The sequence below is a fragment of the Anneissia japonica genome, unplaced genomic scaffold, assembly GCF_011630105.1.
Source record: "Anneissia japonica isolate Jap-2015-1 unplaced genomic scaffold, ASM1163010v1 scaffold287705_len1045735_cov187, whole genome shotgun sequence".
NCBI lineage: Eukaryota > Metazoa > Echinodermata > Crinoidea > Comatulida > Comatulidae > Anneissia > Anneissia japonica.
Genome location: NW_022709509.1, coordinates 864,980 through 879,977, shown reverse-complemented (window position 1 = coordinate 879,977; position 14,998 = coordinate 864,980). Strand labels below are relative to the sequence as shown.

Below are 14,998 nucleotides of genomic sequence, written 5' to 3'. Positions count from 1 at the left end.
CAACTCGGCCACAAGTCAACTCGGCCACAAAAAGTTTGGCTACAGTCAACTTGTGGCCGAGTTGACTTGTGGCTGAGTTGACTTGTGGCCGAGTTGACTGTGGCCGAGTTGACTTGTGGCCGAGTTGACCTGCACCCGACCCTGGTAATACTAATAAGCCTAGGCCACTAATAGTAGGGGACATCTTATTATAGGCTAGCCTCATTAAGTGAAGTGAGGGAATTACAATCGGGCCCAGGATGATTGATCAGGCTCTTTTCAGGACGATCGGATTGATTGATTAAAAAAAACACATCATCCAGGAAAATTAGATGCTCTGTATATACCAAAATAGATTGCAAAGGATATTCAGCCACCTGCCCGGATGAACAATAAAAAACATTCCTATTCACCTGTCCGCCGACTCCGTCAGTAGTTATTTGAAAATATGAAAAATAACCTTTCACATAGTAATATATGTTTCGGTATTCAAGCTGACAAAAACTCAAAAGCTGTTGTGTTTGATCTGAAAGTTTATTGTGTCCCAACAAGTTGTTCGAACCTATCGAATACAAAATACAAGAAACTACATAACTCAAGATGCTCAAACTTTTTAACGCGATAATATAGATTAGTGTAATTAATACTAATTAATTCTCAATACTTTTAACTCATATAATCAGTACTTAAACTCGCACTTTTTAACATCCAAGATTCAAATTACAGCTCAACTCAACTCGGTACACTCTACTCAGATGACAGCCTGAATGTTGAAATATCAATTAACCTAATGACAAATTCAAAGCATTATCAAATAATGTTGAAAATAGCAGTGTTTCTCTTATATTAATAAGTAATAATAATGATAATATTTATTTGAATTATGCCATATGTATCGATGAAACTCAAAGAAAAATACCTAAAGTAATTTAAACATATTATTAGTGTATTCCTCTCGTAGACCTTCATGAAGAAAACCCAAAATAATGTGATTCTCAAATCATAGCAATACGGCCGCTCTATTGTATTACATGGTATAACCATGGTTAGTCTGGTCGATAGTTCTAACCACTAGAGATAAAACACTTTCAGGGATCAACTTGATTATACTGTAACTTACACTAACCTAAAATGCGAGTCCCAAATAAGCCTCATAACACTGCAAATATCACTCCGCATATATAAAATGCACTAGACTCTTAAAATACTGTACCACAAATTAAAGTAAATTAATACGCTATCGAACAAATAGTTATAATAATTACTAATAATCATTAACGTTCCTGTCCATGTACAATCAAAACACGCTTCACTTGCATGATGATTCATCTTATACCTAATACGATGCTACAATTCTAAGCATAACTATAATTCTAATGATAGTAAATTCGTAATTCCTAATATAATTTCGGAAACTCGGTAACAATAGCGACTATATCAATCTCAGTTTTACGATCTTATTTAATCATTAATTACCGATGTTTTACGATAAATTATGGTCCGTTTTACAATGAAGTTTAATACAATGATGTTTAACTTACCAGTTGAACTGCTCAATACTCGTAGAACAACCGTGTTAACTTTCTCAAATAACTAAATTACACTACAGAATTCTCGAACACTTCTCTCTCTACGAAAAATAATTTGTTGTGTCTTATCGGAGCGCGAAAATTTAATTACCGATGTTTTACGATAAATTATGATCCGTTTTACAATGAAGTTTAATACAATGATGTTTAACTTACCGGTTGAACTGCTCAATACTCGTAGAACAACTGTGTGTTAACTTTCTCAAATAACTAAATTACACTACAGAATTCTCGAACACTTCTCTCTCTACGAAAAATAATTTGTTTTGTCTTATCGGAGCGCAAAAAGTAAACCACAAAAATGTGAGACAGTTAACAAGAAAGGGTGCTCATTTCGTTCCCTCACGAAAAACAATATATGCAATACGATCAGCACTAAAAGGCATCTGGATCAGGAATAAACATGTTATAATATTTATCTATAATATTCATGATCACATGTGGCTGTGTTGGGGACAGTGAGCCGTGAACTGCAACCCTCATCTTAAAAATTACATAGTTACTAACCTGAGAGATTTGAAATGCGTGACTACACCAGTTGGCTGTGGGGGGGGGGGGTGATCCAGGGGTGGAGAACCGGTGGAGGTCAGGTTTGAGTCACATAATCAAAGGTTGGTTGTGACAGTGAACGCACAAGACCGTATGCGCCTAATTTTACTAAGCGCATGGTTGGCTGAGTTATTTTGGTCGAAATTTTCTCAGTGAATTGATTCTTGAACGAGGTAACGAAAGCTCTCTAATGACTTAAGTTACTGCATGACCGTTTTTATATTTTTAATAAAACCAGTTTCTTCTCATTTTAAATACATTTTTCATTGAATTTGTAGTAATTCCTTATCATGCATAGACTTGTGCTAAATGCGTGACAAATTTATGATCACGCATGTGTTTCTGCAAAATGCGTGTTTCATCCAAAATCACATTGAAATGCGAAACGGTTGGTAACTATGTAAATAAACTCTCACATGGTAATAGACATCTGCCGGGTGAATAGTCACTCCCAAAATAAATATAAAATAACTATATGATCATTTTAATTACGATTCTTAATAGCTGTAGGCCTATGTTAAAATAATAAATTTAGAACACAATAAATTGAATCACAATGAAAGTGGGCCTGATAGTCAACACTAGGTGGACCTGATTGTCTTGGCGTGGGCCCGATCGTCCTGGGCCCACCGATCATCCCGTGGGCCTGATCATCTGTCACTCACATGAGGGGCTAGCTTATATTATAGAGGGGAGGCTAGGCCCGAATACTACTACTAGCTATAACGACCTAGGCCTAGCTAGTTTCATTAGTAGGCATGGTAGTACTAGTAGTAGGTCCACTTGGGTCTAGGCTAGGCTTAGCCCCCCCGACTAGGAGAACAAGCCACCATCCCGGCTTACTCAATTCCGCCCATGTGTTTCCAAGGAAATTGCATTGATTGATGACTGCGGAGGGGAAAATGAAATGAGCTAGCCCTCAATGTCCAAAGATTCAGGCAACTGTAACGGTAAATTCTCTATAGCAAGGATGGCTTCTTCCTCTGAAGTTGGGTGCCACTATCCTAATACTAGGCCCTAGTCCTAAAATAATTAGGTAGATTCATAATTCAGATTGTAAAAATTTTGTCTAGTTTTTACTGTTATGCATCACTACTATCTTTTTTCTTTCATTATCATTTTATATTTTATAGATTTTGATACCTATTGCTGGTAAAACTTGAGTTAAACTCAAAATGAAAGAGCAGAGCTTAGCAGCTGGTGTGTTTTATGTGCTGTTTCTCATTCTGTCATCCTTCCTTGGCAGTGTCTTCATGATGGGACCTATGCTGCCATTGATGTTCCTACACCCCTGGCTTTTCAGGCAGGTCAACGATATATTTATGGCACTGTATTTGTCTTTACCGGTGGTAAGTATTCACTCAAGAATTGATAGCCAGATATTTTGGATTGTTAAAATAAGTGGGACTGGGTAAAGGGCCTAGGATACATAGCCCATTACCCCACAATGCTTAAAACTGTTTTGTATTTCCCAGGGGGGTGGAGTGGGGGGAAAGGGCCTTATCATTTGTTAGACTAATCTAATTTTGCTTGAAGGTTTTATATTAAATTGAGTTATGGGGAACCTCTTACATCAGTCCATTAGCTATGAATTTTACTATTCTAATTTAATTGGCTTAGTAAATGTGGAGGTTGTGTGTTCCATTCCCACACAAATGATAATAATAGTAATATGCAGAAATTTATAACAATTCAAAAGCAGTGAACAATTAACCCAAATTAAAGCGATTGGTAAACAAAAAGGTTTTAAAATTGTTTTAAGTGATAGTACTATAAATGTAAATTTCTCTTGTAAAATACTATTTTATTATTATCATTATTATTATTACCAGTATTGTTTATTATTGTTATTATTTTATTATTACCAATATTTTGTTGTTGTTGCTGTTGGTGTTGCTATTATTATTATTATTATTTTTATTATTGTTAATATTTTTTGTAGTTTACTGCTATTATTATACCATCAAGCTATAGATCATTATGAATGTTACTAATTGTCTTGAGGTCGGAGGTTCTATCCCTCGCTTTGCATTTCGCTTGTGTCCTTAGGCAAGGCACTTGGAGTGGGTACCTGTAGACTCAACCACAAAATATGCTGATTACAGCTGCAACATTATGGAATTCTTCCCAGGGAGCTTCTGAGTATTTGTCCCATAATTTGCTTGATACAATGACCGGGGTAATAATGTGAAGTGCTTAGAGGCCTTGTTGTCATAAGGCCTGTATAAGTCTAACTATTATTCATGTCATCATTTGTTTTATTATTTCTCTTTACATATTGACCTGTACACAATTTGATTTGACTGAATTCTGCAGGCTTTACTGGGTACGTATTATCCTGAAGATTTCATTTGTTTATTCATTTATTCATTCATTCACTCATTCATTTGTATTTCTATTTTCTTTCAGAAGGTAACCCTCTCATTGATGAACACTGCTCGTCCGAGGGACCCTATAACACATTAAAATTCACAGAAGAAAATAAACTAAGTCTTAACTTCCTAACAATACATTAAAATTTACACAAATTAAACTAATTAGAAATTTAATTAAATTTTAACAATAAGCCAGTGGCAAAATATTGTTTGAAGATTTGCATGGCAAAGTATAATATATAATTAATGCTTGCGGTACACCACGTAGATAGTTCTGAAAAGAACTGTTGTTGTTGTTTGAGAATATCTTGACGAGACGGTTGACTTGCTTCAACCGTCTTCAGGAGAATTATATCTAAGCCAGTGGCAGTTTCAAGTTTATGTCAGAGAGTGAATATTTGCAGCCATATCAAGGTACCATAATCATAAATTTTTTTACCTCAGCCCCTTACAATGGCTAGGCTGAAGTGGTCTTGACCTTTCGTCTGAAAGTCTCTTCCTGGGCCCCCTCTTTCAAACTCCTGGATCCACCACTATAGTAAGCATTAAATAATTAGTCCTCATTAGTATAAAGAAGAATGTAATATAATAAACAATGGTAGGGCAATGTTTCAATATTATCAGGGGCAGATTTAGGCGGGGGCTGGCCCCAGGGCCCCCTTTTGGATGGAAAAAAAAAAGAAAGAAAAGAGAAAAAGAAAAATGTGATCGCCGAAAATGCCTCAGAGCTAATTTTCGGGCGTCTAGAACACAAATTTTGCAGGGGCATGCACCCAGACCCTCTAGGTTAGTGTTATCTCGATCGACCCCACTTTCAGGGCCCCCTCCCCCCCCCACTTTTCAGACATCTCTGGATCTGCCCCTGACTATGGTGGATATTCCAGAAGGTATAGGTTATGTAATATACCAGTTGATAATGTTTATTCATCATGCGATATATTGTGTTGACCTAATCAGTCTTACTAACAGTTTTAGAGGAAGCTCAAACACAAAATGTCTTTGGTTGATTGTATACAATGGAAGTATTACTTCCATTTTATACAAATGTAAATAAGATAATAAAAACGTTTGTAAATACATAATACATTTGACACGCCATTCAAAAGGGAAGTTAACTAAATAATTTACTAACATTAATAATGCAATGGAAAGTGTCAGTAAGATATACATAATGCCAACAATGCATTTTCAGTTACTCATATTTATTTTTATCTTGTTTTGCCTTACATACTATATATAGCTCCATTCTTTTCAGATGCAAAGATATCAGCTTATTTTCTAGAACATTCTGCAAACTATGGCTTGCGACCTACCAGTGGGTCACCAAAATATTTTAATCCATCATGAACTTCACAGAAATGCAAAGTCAGCTAGTCTGTTAGATTAAACAAAGAAGTTATAGTAAGACCAGGAATGGTAAAATGAAACATGTGTTGTATAACATAAGCAGGATATAGGTCTAGCTCTTCCCGACTTATGTATCTATGCCAAAGGGGTCAGTGGGTGACCCGGTCGCAACTCAATTTCAAATTTTCTAACTTGGTTGTCAGTCTAAAAGTTTGCGAAACATTGTTCTAGAATAAACTGGAAGTGTCATCCATAAAATACTCTGTAGTACTAGAAATTGCAAATTGCAAGTGAAGTGCTGCGAAGTACAACTGCATATAAATATTCTTTGAACAAAATTATTTATGCGAGTCAAGTGAAAATAATGAACAATAAAACTATAACAAATAATATGAGACACGACCCATTGTCTATATTAGAACACTTCTCTCATTGAGTAACAAAGTCGTAATTTTTCATTTTTGTCAAAAAGTGTCTATAGTGTGGTGAATTATGGTTTAGGTTTTTTTTAATAAAGTTTCAAAAATTTCTATGTATGTGGAAAATGTAGTTGATTACCAAAGGTTACAATATTATACTATCTTATCTGAGATTAATCAGTGGACCTTTCGGTTTATTAGAGTAAAATATGTGTTTTACCTATAGTTAATTTATAAACGATAATGTGATATTGTATATTTTTTAACTTTCGGTATTAAGAGGTACTTGAAAAACACATTTTAAGTTAATCTGTCTTGTAATATATATCTAAAACACTTCTGAAAGCTAATTTAATGCTATATATTGACAAAAGCTATAAACTAGATGTGTATAAGAGACAGATATATATATGTGTGTGTGTATATTTGATGCAACTGAAAAGGGTGTTTGACAAAAAAACTTGGGAAGGGTTAATGAGATACAGATTTTTGAATATATATGATCTGAGTGAAAAGATTTGAAAGGGGGTGGTTATGCCCTTTTTCCGAGTTGTATCTGATAAAATTGCCTAATAGTCATCATACTTTTATATTCTTGGTAAATTTTATTGTTATTGGGTTAACTTCTTGTTGCATTGATGTGTCCTTTTTTTTAAATTTCATTTTGGTGTTTTTCTAATGAATTTTTTGGCTTAATTTTGTTGTGATAGTTGTTAAGTCTCTGTTTTTGCTTATGTAAACCTCCTCACAATTCAATTTAGTTTGCAACGAGTTGGATAATAAAATCAGAAACCAGAAATGAAAAAAGGCCTTGATAATTGAAAAGATGTTAAAATACTTTCCACTGCAAAATGTCAGTTCCACAGCATGGGCTGCACATATAGTTTTTTTCATTTATTTTCGCAAGCCGTGAAAAAAAATTGTTGCCAGGCCAGACATGGCCGTTGGGCCACACTTTGCCCAGCCTCTTAAATATCATATAGAACTAATTTTGGAGAAATTTATCTCGTTTTTGATTATTTAACATATCATTTGCTTATGTATTAGGATGGGCAATGCAGGTGGCAGGGTTCATATTTTTAACTCGAAACTGGCAAAAAGATGAAACTGTGTTGAAAGAAGCTTTGGATTACTACTGTCAACTAAAATACACTCCTCAAATACTTCTTTTTCCTGAAGGTAAGATTTCACAACCTAGATGCAAAATTTCTGTATTTGGATTTGGATGAAGTATACCTGCCAATTTTGTTGGTGTCTGATACACAAGAAAAAAAAAAGTTTAAAGGCACCCTCTATGTAATAATCACACCCTGTATGCTATTTTTTTTTTTTTTTTAATTGTAGTGGAACTGCTATAGAGTGCTTAGTCAGTATAGCTTATTTAAAAGAAACTTATATGGCCTGTATTCATATTTTAATGTATATCTTTTATAAAAATGTTTATGATGTGTGAGATAATACAACGTAGGCGTGACACATAAAAAAAAATGTATGCTCATATGTGAGAATTGTGCATTATGGGTGAGAGTAGGGAGGTGTAATTAAGTCTTGTAACTTAATTCTCCTGAAAAAAAGTCCTGCTCTCTTGCAAGTAAGAGGGTAGCTTAGAGGGCATCTTATCCCAGGCGGCTAAACTGGTGGAAGTCACTGTGTGTGCGCTGAACCGTGGAGATCCCTTGGTTCCCGATTCCCATCGCCGCTGCTCTCCTCCTGTTTCAGCGGGAGGGCTGAAATGCAAATTTTTAGTAGTGCACGGTCTTCCGGTTAAGCTATTAGTCCTGTATGCAATGGGCCATGTGCATGTTGAAGAGTAAGGGATTGTCTCCCTGTGTACTGCCCAATCGCCACTAGATGGACCCCACAGGAAATCAGTACTCAGAGTTTCGTTGGTTATCCTTTGCATTTACACCGAATAAATCCAATCCAATCCAAGCAAGCATCGCCCAGAAATTGTTACATCTCCCACAAAATGAATGATGTTTGCACGTTATTACTACAGTGGTGTTAATTGTCTCCCTAAAGTTAGGTAGCCATGTGTATACTGCTGCACAGCCAAATACAATAAGATGCGTAAAGAAAGGTCATTGAAATAGTTCTCCCGGAAATCACACTCCCAACTTGTGGCCCCTAAGATGTGCTTTCTTGTTGTTGTTTTACATACATATAGTATGTCATCATTCCTGATGATGACATAATTAATGTCGAAATATTGAATCCCGACACGATGGCATGCATTTCAATACTTGGAGTATGTATTATACTATCTTATCTGAGATTAATCAGTGGACCTTTCGGTTTATTAGAGTAAAATATGTGTTTTACCTATAGTTAATTTATAAACGATAATGTGATATTGTATATTTTTTAACTTTCGGTATTAAGAGGTACTTGAAAAACACATTTTAAGTTAATCTGTCTTGTAATATATATCTAAAACACTTCTGAAAGCTAATTTAATGCTATATATTGACAAAAGCTATAAACTCTGTTACAATTTACTTTGGGTTTTTTTTCTTCTTTAAGGAACCGACTACTGTAAAGATTCAAAGCCAGCTAGTGACCGTTATGCCAAGAAGAATGACCTTCTAATCTATGACTACGTACTACACCCGCGTACAACCGGCTTTAATTATATTGTGCAACATCTTATAAAATGCAAGTTCAATTTAAAAATTTACTGTCTGTAATGAATTCTTGGAAAAAACCGCAAAATATTCAAACAATATATTTTCAATTGCTCATTTGAAAAGGGCCAAATATTTTTTTTACTTTTGACCGTGACGGAATACTCACTTGTGTATGTTTTTTATTGTTACTTTAGGTGACATGATTGATGCAGTGTATGATGTCAACATGGGCTATCCAGAAGGCATTCCTATTAACGGAGAGGTGGACATTCTCAACGGTCGCTTCCCTGGGGAAGTTCACACCAAGATCCGGCGATACCCAATTTCATCCTTACCCACCACTGACAAAGATATCCAGGAATGGTGCTTACAACGCTGGATGGAAAAAGAAGAAACGCTCAGAAAGTTCTATGAAGACGACAGAAAGTTTGTTAACGACACATGCGTAGATTCCCCTGGCGGTGACACGCCTCTCGAAGGGAAATCATGCAGACAGCGTTCCAATCCTATTTTTCTATACTTATCCTTAGTCTATTGGTTGGTGTTCCTCCTGGTATCGTTATATTTCTTGTATGCATATTCATTAGCGCGGTGGTTTTTCTTGGTGGTTTGTGTATTCTACGCAGTTCAAGGATTATTGCGTGATGGCATTGACCAACTCATTGTGTCATGTTTCAGAAGCTAGGTTAACACCTACTTAATGATATACTCTTTGTGGTAAGCTCATAAAGAATCAGAAATGTATTGCAAACTTAATTTCTACCGTGTATAATCTAATGTATAATCAGCTATGTGCTCTGCTGCCCTCAGCATCAACTTTAGTAAATGATGCAGTTAAATTTCTGACATTTGGTCGAAGTTCAAAACTTCACTTAGTCCTTTGTAAGGAGGCTAGGTTGTCTTTGAATTCTAAGATGCAGTTTGGCCCGAATCCATGTTTTTGCAGAGAACTGAGGACAGTCAAGGATGAGTGAATCTGTTTCAGGATCACATTGTCACTTAAATCAAAAGCTCCCTTATTTCAGTCTCCTTTTGTGTGCATGCTAGATAACAGCATGAAAGCTCTTTAGCACAGTAGTTGTAGCTGCGGTACATGCCTCATGTGCTTGCCTCACAGCAGAGGATGGCCGGGACCACTGTCCAGCTAGTTAACCAATTCAATCAATGCTATTTAACAAATATGGCTCTCTGAATCCGTTTAAGCAACGTTAACTTCATAAGTGTGTGGTAAAAAGGCCGTTTTTGTGTCAGACTACATTATACATACGTCTTCGTACTACGGGTAACACTGCCAGTATACGTCTAGTCTCCGCACTAGCTTCATCTACAAAAAGATTACATGCTAGACTAATCTGCATACTACATAATATGTGGTATGCACGTTAAGATCGATAAGCTGTTAGCAATGTGACTACTATATAATTAGCAACCAGTATAGGCTACTGCTATAGGGAACAGCAAACCTAATTTGAAAAATAATAATAATAATAATAATAAATAATATAGCAATTTATATAGCGCTGCCTTTTGCCAAGGATACAAGGCACTTTGATATGTGGACTAGGAAGTCGATCAATGACTTTCTTCTCCCCCGAGGGTCCCTTTGAGTCTGTGCTACCTGGTAAGCCGGTACCAGTAACTCTCGTCGTCCACTACAGGGGCTGTCTGTACCAGAACACCGGGGTATCTCCCTACTCGTCTTGAATAAAGTACTGGGTTCATTGTACTGCACACAAGCCATTGCGTACACTGGGCCCCACGGTTTATAGTCCTTACCCGAGAAGATTTGTTCTACTATCAGAACCATAGGCGAGCGTGCTATTTGTACCAGCACCGATATTATGGCTGTAGGTTGTATCCCCCTGCTAACCACTCAGCAATTTGACTCGCCTATGGTTCACATTGAAAATTACCAGCAGTGACTGGCATAGGTGTAGTAGCATTTTTGCCATTAGCATAACAAGTGTAAATTCCTCTAGCGTAAGCTAAGCTTTACTTCTACCAGTAGCATAAAGTAAAGTAACAATATAAGAATTGTTGAATATACTTAGTAATTCACAAGAACAACTGATCAAACAGTATTATTTTGAATATTATTTAACTATTTTAATTGATACCAAAAACGATAAGTCAAAAAAAGTAGATAATGTATGAATTTTATTGTATTATGAATGCAGCAGTTGTAAGTAGAACTGCAGTAGAAATGAGAGATTCCCATACATGCACAATGTAGTTACTCTTAGTTTAGACAAAAATCTGTGATGTCACCACAACCATATTCAGGTGTGTCACATGGTTTTTGTCAAATATAAGTTTATACTATCGACAGAGCTTTAGTTGTTAAGTGTCTGATTTGGAAAATAGTATTTATGCTATAGAATTTTTTTTGTAGTCTTTACATTCATAGGCTATCAACAAATAGATGCAATAACTTAAAGATAGGGATAGTTTTGTATGTAAAAACAAAAGTTTAAAATGGTGGGAAAATTAATTTTTGTCTTATGCACAAGTTTTTACAAAATGTTATTGAATTTGTCACAATATTTATGCTAGTGTATGATTATTTGATTGATTGATTGATTGATTGATTGATTGATTGATTGATTGGCCAATTGATTGACCAAAGCTTCTAATAGAGAAGAAAATTTGCTATATGTTGGGGTAATGGAAAACATTTTTATCTTTGTTCAGTTAAGAATACTGAATGGAATTCTGTGAGCATTAAACTTATTTTTCAGTTGTTTTATTTGAATCATTTTAAGCATGTATTTTCTGAAATTTTTCTAAAATGCACAAATATTATTTTACAATAAGTACCAATTTACTAACTATCGAGTTACTCTTAAGCTAAGATTATGCTGACCTTGTAACGTAACTCAACTGACCTTTGACAACAGCCTGGCAACTGGTGAGAAACCGAGTCGCAAAATTTGAATTGTGACGTGAGTAGTCCTTGTGGTCGTAAGAAATGAAAATCAGTGCCTCTTAGTTGCCCATCTTCTATTTCGCTGCGATCTAAAGCAACTGACAAACGATTGAATGCTTATGTGGCCGTTAGCTAGTCATTAACCGTGTGTGGCGCGCACGCTGAAATTTGTATCCAATTCTGGGAGCAACTGGCTGTAAATACTCCAGTCAGAAGTGACATAATCACTCTACACAACTATCCACTTGCTTGCAGTTGCACAGTTGAAAGTGACAGGTTGACACGAGCACTACCAGCAAACTCGTTGATCGTAGTGGAGTCGAGACAAATCGCAAGGGCGACATAATCTTACTTAAGGACACTGCATGAGACAGACAACTTCCAAAGTCAAGGACTGCTCTCGACCAAAGTCCAATTATCCCCTAATTTACCATTTCTCTTGTGTGTGTATTTAAATAATTGATTTTTAAAGTAATATTAATTTAATATCAAAAGTATTATAACTTTGTTTTGTGTTTATATGTCTTGCCACAGAAAAACAAATTACTGTACAGGTTGATTACTGGACAAAAAGTTTATCTTATAATATACAGTAAAAACAACAATAATGAAAGTCAACAAATTTTAAATGATGTAATTTTTTAATTTTGCCAATGTATATTTTTCAAGAATAGCATTTAAGGTCTTTCAGGTGTTTGAAATAATAGTTATAGCTTTTATCAATTTTATGATAATAGAAGCAATGATTGTTTTATTTGTCGTCTAGTATTAGGTGTTGCTCTCACAAGGAACAGTGTGCTTGTGTATTGCATTAGTGTTATCAGTACAGGTATTAAAAAATAATTACAGTACAGTATTACATTTGTACTTGAAGGTTTCTGAACCAAATAACCTCATTTAATAATAGGAATGTTGTTGTGTTATCGTACTGGGTGCTCAGTACGTTCCCAAATACTTGCGAAAAAAATCTTACTAATGATTCTTGTGGGAACCGAACCCACGACCTGATAATAAGCCTGGTGTCTTAACCACTAGGTCACCAAGCTTGCACTTAATTGGGTAGTGTTGAACCTGATCCCCAAGTAGCGGCGGGTACTTCAATGCAATCAGATGTTGTTCACATCAGTAAACTTAACTTGCTTGTATCCAATTTACTGATTTTCAAATAAAATAATTGACTCAAAATTCTGTTTGATTGTTTTGTTATTGTTCTTAATTACATTTGATTGTTTACTGTCAGCAAAATATCATGACCTTTAAATGTTTGGTTTGGAAATTAGATTTCTGGGTTTGAAAACATCATAGAAAATTTTTTTTTAGGTAAATTCTGTCTGTAAACTTTGTGTCTAATGGAATTTGATAACTTAAAGATGTATTGTCCCATGAAAAAAAAACAGACAAACAAAAATTATTTAAAATAAACGATTTTTGAAATTGTTCATTTTGAAGTAACATAAAAGTTACAAATTTAGTTACAGAAGTATATTGTATAGTGTATTTTTTTTAAAAAAGTTTACCCATATACGGCAAAAAGTGATAGAAATACTTCCAGTCACTAGAAATGTTTTTATTATTTTTAGCCTGGCAGTACAAGAATTGGGGTGCCCTACTTTTTAATTCAATTAATTCAAATTAATTTACATGTCACTGCGAGGGGGAGGGGGCAGGCCCCCGTCGGGCAGAGACTCTAAAATCGATTAAATAAGCCTTTGAAACACCTAAATTTGTCAAAATTTTCGGGGGCTTCTCCCCCTCCCCCACAACTTTTGAAACCTTTTAATCGAAGCTCGACCATGTTTTCTTTCGTCGGGAAAATCTGACCCCTCGTCGGGGCATCTTCCATCTTTCCTCCCCCCTCCCCACGTCGGGACCTCGGCCCCCCTCCCCGTCGGGCAAATCCTGGCGCCACCCCGTCACCTTTGTGTTAGTTTCTGGTTGTATTTCATCCTCAGGACAGCACTGTTCCCTTTTCTTTTCAGCTATTGGGTCATGGTGGTCTCTTCTTGATACTGAGACCCCCACCCACCAATTGCGGATATACAGGGGGACCTTGCCCCACCCCACTTTTGGAAAGTAAAAAGAAAAAGAAAAAAATATCGCCCAAAAGGCCTCGGAGGTTATTTTCGGGCGTCTAGAACACAGAAATTTCGCGGGGGCATTCCCCCGGACCCCTAAGGATATTGTAACCTTGATCTCCCCCTCCCCCTCCCCCTTTGGACCTGTCTCTTATACACATCTAGATGTGTATAAGAGACAGAAATAATAGTTATAGCTTTTATCAATTTTATGATAATAGAAGCAATGATTGTTTTATTTGTCGTCTAGTATTAGGCTGTCTCTTATTCTGAATTGAACGTATTATGTATTATGCCTATTTTTGCCATGTTGTTGAAATGACAAGGAATTTCGAATTGTATCGTATTCTACCATTATAGTTATACAGTACTACTAACTAAGGTAAGGAGAAAATGCTCAAAAATATATGTTTTTAAATGTTTGCTCATTAATAAAGTTATCAACTTTCTGTAAGACAGATAAAGAAATAGATTTTAAACGACTTACAAAAGTTTTACTTCAAAAACTGCGAGAGCATAATACACAAAGAATTAATAATAAAATGGTAAAGAATTTAAGCCTAATAACATATTGAAATATAAATATAACGGAATACTTGTCAAATTTTAAAATATCAAAATTAAATGGCAGAATATCTTTAAATAATAATGATGTAGAATTTGTGCAGATGATGTTGTTGATGAAGATGTTTACTGCCTGTCTGGATGACGTTATCATGGATTTCAATAACAGTAGAACTATCTTGGGGATGGTTTGTGGAAGGGCAGGGGGTGATGTCTATAGGTAAGGCCTAGAGCCCGGGCTTAAAAAATACATGTACGCCTACTGCTTTGTAGGCCTACCCATGGAACAATGGCGGATTTCACGGACGGGAGGTCCAAGGTCCCGGACGGTGGGGGGGGGGGGACGGGGGGGGGGGGGGGAGCGGCTGATGTCCTCGACGAGAACAAAGTGGGCGTGGTCGGACGTCGCTAAAAAACTTTTGAAAGTGGTTCAATGCTTATAATCGATTTTAGAATCTATTACTATTCAGAAAATACAAATACTTCCTATCTGCCCGACGAATTGTGCCTTTTCTCCACGACCGGGGCGTGGGGGTAGGGGAATAAGG

At 36.0% G+C, this 14,998-nt stretch overlaps 1 protein-coding gene across 1 annotated transcript; it reads left to right on the top strand.

Moving 5' to 3' along the window:
- Positions 1 to 7,306: 7,306 nt before the first annotated feature.
- LOC117106710 (lysocardiolipin acyltransferase 1-like) lies at positions 7,307 to 12,996 on the top strand. Its single transcript, XM_033248120.1, has 3 exons — positions 7,307 to 7,437; positions 8,782 to 8,913; positions 9,080 to 12,996. Exons 1-3 carry the CDS (start codon positions 7,314 to 7,316, stop codon positions 9,568 to 9,570), a joined length of 747 nt encoding a protein of 248 aa, XP_033104011.1. The 5' UTR covers positions 7,307 to 7,313; the 3' UTR covers positions 9,571 to 12,996.
- The last annotated feature ends 2,002 nt before the right edge of the window (positions 12,997 to 14,998 follow it).

Bases quoted from the DNA above. Each gene is read 5' to 3' on its own strand.
- LOC117106710 (XM_033248120.1), top strand. From the start codon at position 7,314: ATGCAGGTGGCAGGGTTCATATTTTTAACTCGAAACTGGCAAAAAGAT. The intron at 7,438-8,781 runs GTAAGATTTCAC...TTCTTCTTTAAG, and splicing joins AATACTTCTTTTTCCTGAAG to GAACCGACTACTGTAAAGAT. The intron at 8,914-9,079 runs GCAAGTTCAATT...TTGTTACTTTAG, and splicing joins TGTGCAACATCTTATAAAAT to GTGACATGATTGATGCAGTG.